At 31.2% G+C, this 11,068-nt stretch overlaps 1 protein-coding gene across 2 annotated transcripts in view; it reads right to left on the reverse strand.

Annotated features, from left to right (window-relative positions):
* Window positions 1-1,184: 1,184 nt before the first annotated feature.
* LOC108968034 (lipid storage droplets surface-binding protein 2) overlaps window positions 1,185-11,068 on the reverse strand; it is a 16,266-nt gene continuing 6,382 nt past the window's right edge. Inside the window, exons 2-4 of one of the 2 annotated variants that reach the window (XM_018931778.1) lie at window positions 5,668-6,105; window positions 4,025-4,075; window positions 1,185-1,724 (exon numbers count right to left, since the gene is read on the reverse strand). In XM_018931778.1, coding sequence (XP_018787323.1) covers window positions 1,267-1,724; window positions 4,025-4,075; window positions 5,668-6,105 — 947 coding nt within the window. In that variant the 3' untranslated portion in view covers window positions 1,185-1,266. The remainder of the gene's footprint in view (window positions 1,725-4,024; window positions 4,076-5,667; window positions 6,106-11,068) is intronic. The other variant, XM_018931779.1, reaches the window with a different exon arrangement.

Consider the following 11,068-nt stretch of genomic DNA (forward strand, 5'->3'; position numbering starts at 1 on the left):
CGTAACAAATCATTCCGTTGCATATGTCGTGCTTGGCATTCTCATTTCTGCATATTTGATCTACCTGATTCACTTTTCGAAATTAAAAAGACCATAGTGCTTTCTCTCAATAATTAAAATAGTAAAAATGGTTTACAACGTATTTTAAGCTGTTGGAAATTTTGTTTCTGTAGATGAGCAGTTTTAGATCTTGACGTTTAAAAACTTCCTTATCTCTTATGACTCGGCTGATTCCGCACGTGGGCGGGAGTAGGGTAATCGTTGGGTTATAATAATATTATCAAAGCACACGCTATAACAACTGAACATATTCTTCAGAGCATACCACTATAGGATATAACTGAACTGTCAAAATCAATTTCTTGTATGGAAGCTATTTCATTCGTGAAGGGTATTCTAGCTGCGATGCAACCATAGTTAACGTTCTTTCTTGTTAGGAATTTACTTTAAAAATAATTTTTTTCGAAACAATGGACTTTACTAATTTCCCAACAACACAAATAAAAACATGCATTCAATCATTTGTTTTCTTATGTACTTCACTTCTTTATTATTTCAACATAATTATTGTAATGTATATTCATATAATCATTATTTAATTATACTCGTATATATGTACATATAAGTAAGTATATGAAGTTATACATATGTATGTAGTTAAAATTCTTGATGATAATTTCTCTCATAAAAATATGTAGTTGGAAAAAACATATTTCAAACGAAAATGTGTGAAAGTTTATGCGTGTAAGTATGTATGTACTTAAGCAATGTAAATATGTATTATATTTATGTATCATTAGCGCAGCTAAACTACAAATATTTGTTTATAATTATCATATACAATAACTAATTGTTTAAATTAAAAGCTTAACGCCTAAAATAGACAAATATACAAATATATATATGTATGTGTGTGGAAGATTAGGCGCTGTAGTGCTTTTGCAATTATGTGTGGAGTTTTGTTTTTTCTATTTCTTCTTCGTATGCGCCAAGCCATAGAGGCCCTCCCATATATGGCGCCTAATTCCATCTTTAATTAATAACACTTTCACACATTAAAAAAATATTTATATAATTTTTAAAGGAAAACTTCTTCAACGCTTGCTGCTGACTTTTGCATAAAAAATATTTTTAAAATATAAATTTTCATAAAATATTTACGCGCATTCATTTGCTTTAAATTCTACTCAATTCAAGTATTATTATTTTGTAAATTATTTAATAATTTTTATATATTATTTTTGTATTTGATTCATTTTTTATGGTTCAGTTCGCCTTTGGCGGCGTTGAATTCGGCGACTTGTTTTGGTTGCTACGTTTTGTCGCCGATGAGGCGTTTGGCGAAGCGGACGACGCAGTTGTGGGCGTGGTTGGCGCCGCCGGTGCCAGTGCCAGTGCCGGTGCCGCCGCTACAGCCGTTGATGTTGTTGGTGTAGTCTTGTTGCTGTTATTCGCCGTAGCAACGTTTGTGTTATTGCTGTTGGCACTAACGTCGGCAATGGACTGCTCGACATTTGTGCCCATCGATGAGTTGATGAAATTTATGTATTGATGCAATTTCAATGCGGCGATGAGTGAGCTCAGATAATCATTTATATTTCCTTTTTGCATTCGCTTGATTTGTCTGGACACGTTCTGATAGACACGACGCGAGATCTTGTGGGAGAGTCGGCCAACAGTCTGTACTGTGTGGAGTACAGGGTCCTCGGTGGCGGAAACTGGTACTGTAATGGGAAAGAAAAATACTAATATTTAGAATAAGTTGACAAATATTCAGAATATATAAATAAAATTAACTATGACATCAACAATTGACCAAAATGATGTTTTTAAACAGCGCTTTAGTTTTTGTGTAGCGTGATGAGAGCAAATTAAATAAAACTTTCGCTGATGAATTAATTGTTATTACCGATAAACCACGTGATAGGTCTAGTATTTGACTTGAGCATCCAAAAATTTTATTTTTTTGAATGAGACGTATTATGGAAAAAATCGATGATAATGATAACTTATTGATTTTACAATTTTACGGTGCCCCCGAAAGTATAAGTATAGTGAGCAGACCTGTTAATATCAAGGGTCCACTCCTAACGGCAGCTGCTGCATTTTTTGTCAAAAATAGGGTTTGTCAGAGAGCAAGTTAGAGTGAGGCTACTGAGGACGTACATAAATTGATAGTCAGCTGAACATTTCTCCAGCAAGAGAAAATCAGCTACTGGATTTTCTGCAAGGTATACAAGTCTATACAGAGTTATGTTGATCTGTTTTTGCCAAATAAAAGGAAGCCGGACAATATTTTTTTGCAGAAGCCATTGAAAAAAGTAGAAAATTGATTAAAATTGAGTTTTCAAATAAAGTATGTATTTTCGCTTTTACACTTTCTTTGTGCTTTTCTCAACTTTTAAACCAAGATAATCAGCTATTTGAGGTATTTCCTGCATTTCGAACTTTATGAAGAGAACTTATAATACTTTTTTGAAATTTCATAGCTGAGCATATTAATAAACACACATTTCTTATTGCCTTTATGACATTGCTAAGAAATCACAGTCGAAAACTTTTTACACATAACTTAAATTCATAAACTGTGTACATTAATAAATGAATTCATGAGTCGACTCTTGAAGCTTATAAAATTCTTTAATATTTTAATAAATTATATTTTCAATAATGTTAATAATATTTGTTATAACAGTATTATGCAATTACCTAGATAAGTTATCTATCTATTACCGGTTATAAGTTATCTTACCATAAAATTGTTAATTTCCCTATTGATTAAATTTATTACTTCAGGATTTCGACTAACATAGTCTAAAAGTTCGCTAATTATGCGGAACGACATGGATAGGAAAACAGTGGAGGCAGCTACTAAGAATCTTAGATCGAGTTCAACGTCTTGTTGATCGACTACAAGTAAAAGAGAGAGAGAGTAAGGGTGTGAGAGTTTTTCATACAGAAAATAAACCAAATAAAATTAAAATTATGCATGAATGAGTGGTAAGGAAAGAGAGTACCCACTTTTAAGGGAGAATAGTAATGATAAAAGAAAGGAGGCTTTATGAGGCTATTGGGAATATAATTTCTAGTAGATAATATATGTATTCGCAATCCTTAAAATTATAATGAAGGGTTCTACAAAAACATTTTAATTTTCTTATTTAATTTGAACAAAAATTTATTGTGGAAGTATTGTATTTATTAGGATGCGTCAAAAAAATTTAGGAATTTTTTTTTTTCAACTCTTACCCCCTCAAATGTTAGTGATTGAGAGACAAAAAATCCTCTCTCAGGCCAGGCGCTATAGCTTAACTCTAAGGAGTCACTATTTTTTTCGGTTCCCATACATTTAACAAAGGAATTTTCGCTTCTTCACTCAAACTGAAATTTCACCAACTAATTTTCGCTTCTCAAAAATAATTGTCACATATTCAGAAAGTTCACTTTTCAAACTTTGAAAATTTCTGCGACAAAGTTTGATTATCTCGATTATGCGATTAAACATAGTGATTTGAAATTTGGAATTTTTTCAATAAAAATAAAAAAAATTTCTGAGTATAATAATTAAGTAGAAAATCTAACCGTTACTGACACTCACTCACTTCAGCAGAGGTCTGCTAGTTATAGAGAGTAAGCAGCTGTTATGAATTCACGAGCAAAATAAGCCGTTATGGATGTTTGCCTTTAGGCGAGAAACCTTACAGTTATAAAGAGCAATCAGCTGTTTCGACTTGAAGTCAGCTGACATGCGATTTGTAGGGGTATTTATGTTATACAAACAGACGATTTGTAAACGTTATTAATTTGTTTTGATTTTAAAATTAAACACAGTTAGTAAATGGCATGCATATGACGTTAAACAGACGACCATATACATACATATGTATGTATGTACTTGCATATGTGCATATATGTATATTGTTATTTGTATGTATGTATGTGTACATATGTACTGTTTTTAGTTCTCGAAATTGTTATTAAAATTTGCATGCCAAAAAAATATGGGAGAAATAATTCAACTTACTGTCATTTTCAATGTGCTTGCCATTTTGCGCGACAGCAATTTGTTTATTATCTGAGAAAAGAAATTATTTAACGATATAAATTTATTGTCGTACAGTAAAGGCAGTCAGTACCCGCAGTCACCACATACAATTCTATTAAATGCGCTTAATTATTAGCATTGATTGATTTTAACGATGCGTTGATGATTGTTATATTGAATTTTTTTTATTAGTTATAGGGTGGTTTAACGGCTTTTGATAGTTAATTGAGTTTTATAAACTAAAAAGGAAAGAGAGAAGGCATTTGATTAAGTGCGGAGAGTTAAAGGTGCAAGAAAAAAGGCGTACAAATAATATCAATTAAAAATCGAAAGGATGTGCAATAAATGAGATGATATTAGTGAAAAAATATAAAATTAATAAAAAAGTTAATACCATTTTGTTTAAATAGAAAAATTGTTAAAAAATATTTACAAGAAATTTGTTTAGAGAAAGAAAAATGATTGAAAAACCATAAATTTAAACACTTTAATACTATTTTATTTAAACTGAAAAAAAAATAAATATATAAATCTATAATTTAAATATGTAAAAAACAAAAAAAAAATTAGGTTAGTCAAAGCTTTCTAACATGTTAATCTTTACAGCTGGTTATATCTTAGGTAGAGCAGTAAAATTATCACTTATATTTCTCTCTGAAACTTGAACCAAGTACCATATTAATACATATTTGAAATACAAATTTAAATCTATATTAATTGAAATTTAAAATATACAATATAGGAATTTTAAAAATGTATGAAGCAAACTATTTTGTGTGACATATTTTTGACAGAAAAAAATAAAAAAATATTACTAAGAAAATGCTTTAGCTATTATTCCCTTTACAGGTGCATTTTGTATAGCATAAAATGGTATAAAAAGATCTGTAACATGATTTTGGTTGCTCAGTTTGTATGACAGCTATATGCTACATATAGTGACATAGTTTTTCTACTAAATTAGTGCCGATCTCGCTAGATATAAAGGTTTTCCCTAAAAAGACTGGATTTTGATCGCTCAGTTTGTATGACAGCTATATGCTGTAGTGATCCGTTCTGAACAATTTTCTCGGATATTATGCTGCTTTCTTCCTTCCTTCTAATCCCTTTAAAATTTCGAGAAAACATCTTGTAAAACAAAGAAATTTTTTATGCAATTACTGGATTTTCAGTTTGTATGACAATTCAAAGCTATAGTGGGTTGAGTAGCAGTAGCTTATGGACTTAAGCAAAATTTCAGAGCCATATGTAAAAAAACTGTGGGTATATCTGTTCAGGTTTTAAATATAAAATGGCATACGGTAATCACCAATTCATACTTCATGTCAAGCGAAGAAATTTTAAATTATTGTAAACAAAAAACTGAAATTAAATAAATTCCTTAACATAGCCCTAACCAAAGATGTACTAAGCTGTGCGATGGCAACTACTCAATCAACAAGACATTATTTCATACTTTTCCTGCAAATCTTTTAATAATACTACGTATAATGTTCAAAAAAAATGTATTTACTTTCATAAGCATAATCTTTGCGTTAGCATGTGATGTCAAAAATGATTATTAGTATTAAAGACAAGCGCTTTAATTTTCTACAACAACAATGCAAATTGTCTACACTCACCATTCTCCTCTTCGACATCGCCTTCGCTTTTGGGGAAATAGTATTCGAGCAGACGCTCCGCCAAAGCGGTTGTGGTATCAACGCCCGAAACCGCCAGACTGCCATACTGCGTAGCCAGCACCTCATTAGCCTTGGCCCACGCCAAATCCTTCAAAGAGGCCGCTTTCTGTTGGCCAGCAGTTTTGAATTTCGTCACGCGTTCAATATGTGGCTGCACGACTTCGACCACTTTGTTTTTAGCTTGATTGTAAATTTCCTGTGGTGTGTCCTTGATAATGGGTGCGGACACTTCCAGCTTGTCAATGCCTTTGACGAGCGTCTGATCGACATACTGTATGGGACGATCCAGTTTCGAGACAATCGGTGCGGCGGTGACGACGGCGCGCGAAACGCAATCCTCGGCGGCGTTGAGCGCCCAGTTGAAAACGCGATTGCGGCCTATAAAAGAGAATGCGAAAGTGTTAGATTAATGTGAACATATAATTTAGCGCCTAAATTAAAATTTCCACCTTTACTGTTGTATGTTTGTTTGTGCTGGTGGTTTAAAATTAATATACACGATTTTATTTCTATTTAAGCTGGTGGTGATTACGAACGGATTTGTTAGGCATATACGTAAAACTTATCACATGTTATATTTTTCTCAGCCGAGTTTAATAAATTATCACCTTTATTGCTAATAAATGCTTAATAAATCGCTGAAATCGTTTATGGCGCCACAATTTCATACAAATAACACTCAAACTGAAAACTTTGGATTTCCCGAAGCAAAGTTCAAGTGCGCGTCTATGAAGACTAATCACTGCCACAAAGATTTTATCAGTCATATTTGAATTTCAGTTCTTTTATAGAAATTCATGAATAGAATTGTCGAAAGAAGTAATTTTCTGCAAAAAATGTATTTACTATATGAAAACAGAGACCGTAAACAATTATGAGGAAATGGGCAAAAAACCAATTTTAATAACAATTTTTCAATGTATATTCTTTCCTTACAAACCAATCCTTACATTCTGATTTTTATAACTCAATAAAGGTGCATTGCAAAGGATATTCTCACTCTATTTTCAGATTGCAAAAGCAATACAAAAGGCTTACTCTTCAAACTTTGTTGCGCTAGAGTTAAGCAAAACTCACCATTAACAACTGTTATGAAATAACTGTCATTTTATAAAAATATAATAAATTTTTTGTGAATAAAGAAAATTAAAATAAAAAATTTTGAACACATTTAAGTAGTCCTCAAAGAAACAAAAATTGTCTATTTCTGCATTATATACATATGTACATATGTACTTATGTATATCCCGACCCCTCCCTTATAATGATCTTTTTAGTCAAAAATTATAACAATAAGGTTAATTTATATACATAGCTGTATAGAGAGGTTATGTTCGGGTCTTGGTATCTGAGAATCGACGGTTAACAGTCAGAGATCTTACTGGCATCATTAGAATATCAAAAGAATCAGTGAAAATCATTTTAAAAGATCATTTGGTCCTAAGAAAAGTGAAAGCACGATTGGTTTCAAAATCATTAAATATTTGCGAAAACCAACGTCGCGTTAACGTCTGTGAAACAATGCTTTCCGACTCCCGATATGAGCAGAAGCCGAAAAATCCACTCAAAACAGGGCGAAAATGAAGGTTAGGCTGACAGTTTTCTTCGATTAACGAGATTTAGTGCACTACGAACTCCTTTCGACCGGCCAAACTGTCCACAAAGAATATTATTTGAGTGTTATGCGTCGTTTGCGTGAAGCTATTCATAAAAAGAAGTCGGAATTATGAGCCGACAACTCCTGGTTTTTGCACCACGATAATGCACTGTCGCAAATTGCATTGATTCTTCGTGAGTTTTTCGCCAAATTTTCAACCAATATCGTGCCGCAATCACCGTATTCACCTGATTTAACTCCCCGTGATTTCTGGCTATTTAGCAAGCTCAAACGGCCGCTCCGGGGAAAGCGTTTTGAGTCAATTTAAGCCATAAAACGTGCTTCGTTAAGCGCCTTGAAGGCTATTCTGAAAATTTACTATAACAACTGTTTCAAAGATTGTATAAAACGTTGGCCCAAGTGTATTGGGGCCAAGGGGGATTACCTAGATTTTTTAGTATAAATAAAGAAATTTAAAATTATGAACAAAGTCTTACTGTTTTTTTGCTTATAGTAGTATTATTACTAGCATATATATATACACCTATACATATGTACATGCATATGCATAGTATATATACATATGTATGTAAATTCATATGTATCAAAGCTGCTCTATATTTTCTCATTTTGCAATTATTATTTCACTGCTTATCTATATAACCAGCAGAAAAATATTTATAGCCGCACGTATACCTATACATATACATAGGTATATGTACATGTATAATTCAAAGCAGAAACAGCCCACACTACCCAGAACTGTTAACATATACTTGAATTGTTTTTGTTTGAGTTTAGTTACTATTTGTTGCAATTTTTTATCAGTTCTACTCCGCTAAATCAATTGCGGCCGGTTGAATTTAATTTTATATACAGTTATACAAAAAATATACATAATATGCATATAGAGTTGTACATAAGTATGTACAAATATTCTCTTGTTAACTCATCGCTGCCTCAAAGCAAACTTTCTAGATTAAATTTATGGAGTGTAAAGTGCATTTTGTATTGTACAATAATTTTTACGACACTATTCCTAAGAAATGAGCAATTTATAAGCGTAATGAGTCTAGAAAGTTCTAATCGAATAATATGTATAACTACTGCGTTTTTAGTTGGAAGGCATACATATGAACGACTTTGGAATGAGTGCAATTTTAATTGTGAAAAGTTATTAAAATAAATTTTCAAAAATGTAGGTTAAAATAAATAATAATTAATATAAATTTAAAAAATTAAAAATTGCAAAAAAGATGTGTATAAGAGACAGGTGGTGAACTTTTTCCCGAATTAAACATAAAGTCTGAAAATTGCGATACATTTGTCAATTTCTAAATAATAATATTTTTTTTTTTTTATTTCGAAAAATTACTTAAGCTTAAGAGTTTAATTTTTTATGCTTTGACTTTTAACTAATTGACAAATAAACTAATCTTTAATCTTTTAAGGGGTTGGGGGTAGTCAGCATTTTCAAAAAAAAGTTTTTTTTTGCATTTTCGCTAAATGTAATATCTTAGAAATTTTCGCTGAAAATTTCACGTTGATCCGATAATTAGTTTTTGAGTTATTCGACAAATAACAAAGAGAGCTCGAGCACTTCAAAGTGCCAGTGTGGAACTTTAAACGCGTTTTTCTCCAAACTATATTTTTTGAACTGGTGACAACTGTAACTCGAAAACCGCTCAGTAAATTTTAATGAAATTTATACAGCTTTTACAATACCTAATAAATTTCGCTTCTTTAAGACCAATTAACTGTTCGATTTTTTCCCAAAAATTTAGAAAAAAAATTCCTGAGGGCGCCATTTTGTTAAAATTTGAAAAAACAAAGAATCCTTCGATCAGACCCAGGATTATCTATTTATAAAACAAATTTTTTTCGTCCGATTGATTTTAGATGAATCTCCAAGAACTTATAGTTGTCACCACAAGCACCTATTTTTGGAACAGGGTCAACGCAAACGATTATAACTTTGGAAATTATTATTTTTTTGTTTGAAATTTTCGTGACTTCCAAGTCAACACATTCGACAATAACGCCATATTACTACATTTATAAAATAACACGATTTAATAGCAAAAAAAAATAAAATACTGAAAATTGTCATTTTTCGTGCCTCTGACTACCCCTAACCCCTTAAGTTGAATCAAACTAGACACATTGTGCTCAATTTCACTAAATTCGCTTCAATAACTTAGAAGCTTACCCTGGACTAAACGTGACACGTAATTTTTATAAATTTAGCTACAGTTGAACTTCGATAACTCGAAGCACCATAATCCACAAAAGCCCCGAGTTAGAGAGACTTACAATTATGGTATGAAATTTGACTTCCATAAATTATTCAAAAAGTTAGATTAAAATATTTTTTCGTAATTAAACAAAAAATTAATTATTATTACATAAAAATAAAATATAAATTCGTTTGCTCAAATGTTTCTGTACAAGCACTTGATTTGGTTCGATCCGCTTGCCTGATAGCCATTTGGTATTGGTCCGATCTAAACAATTTGCTCTGAGATTGAAGTGTTATCGATAATTCACACCAAATAGTAAAGCTACCTCATCAAAAAAAAAGTTTTAGATACAATTAATTTCAAGTGCTTAGTGCACCAAAGTCGAAAATTTATCGTTATAATCGATTATTGGATCAGAAACAAAAAATAAATCAACAATGATCGATTTTAAACGAATACAGAAACTGAAAAGATGATAAAAATGATGATTTTGAGCACAGCTGTAAACTTTACAAAATTATAGATTATACCACTTATTCACATAACATGAATTTATACTATTTTTTAGATTTACATTGAAATAACTTTGTTTTAGAGCAATATTAATAATATAACATTGTTATGAAGACTATATTTCGAACAAAAGTTCATCACTTCGATTTTAGTATACTTTTACTTTCGTAACTTCTATAATAACTAATTCGAGCATATGCATAACCTCAAAGCACTCCTGCGAACCGGCTTTTATTTTGAAATGTATCACGCACATATTGTGACATTTATTGACATTAACAAGTCAATAAATACGATGCAAATAAAAATACAATTATTCATTCAAATCAATTGCTCATGAAGCGGGGCCTAAACCGCACTTCAACATAACGCTATCAATCAACTAGACTAAGCTCATTTCTATTGCGTCTCATAAGCAAAAAATTTATTTTTTTCCTAATCGCATGAATCACATGAAAAATGATAGACAGTTTTTAGTTTCATTTCATAATCCAATCAGTTGACGTCAGTTAACAGTTAAAAATAACATAGTAAATGCCAGAAGAGGAGCTAAAAACTGCAAAAGTCCAATGTGTGCTTTTTCTTACTGCGTAAAAGCCGCAAAAAATTAAATAACAGAAAAATAATAATAAAAACAACATTATACAAAAAGCAATGTTTGCCAATTAATACACACCAACACTGAGAACAATCTCGTTAAAAAGTATAGCAATTTGACATATGAAAAAAAAAATCTAAAGAAAACGTGGCATGGACTGCCATAATAATGTGTTTATATATATGTAGAATATTGTGTGCATATTAGTAAGTTTTTGGCGATTATGTATACGTTAAATATAAATGCGTTAGGATGGGTCAGTTTTTGACAAGAAAAATCAGTAGATAAAATTGTTTGGATTGACTAACTATTAGGTGGTTTTTATAAATCATTATATTGTAGAAAATGAAGAAAAAGATTGCAAATTTTTATTTTTTTTTTCAAAACAGTAAT

Source organism: Bactrocera latifrons, unplaced genomic scaffold (assembly GCF_001853355.1).
Source record: "Bactrocera latifrons isolate USDA-ARS-PBARC rearing strain unplaced genomic scaffold, ASM185335v1 scaffold_20, whole genome shotgun sequence".
NCBI classification, from domain to species: Eukaryota; Metazoa; Arthropoda; class Insecta; order Diptera; family Tephritidae; genus Bactrocera; species Bactrocera latifrons.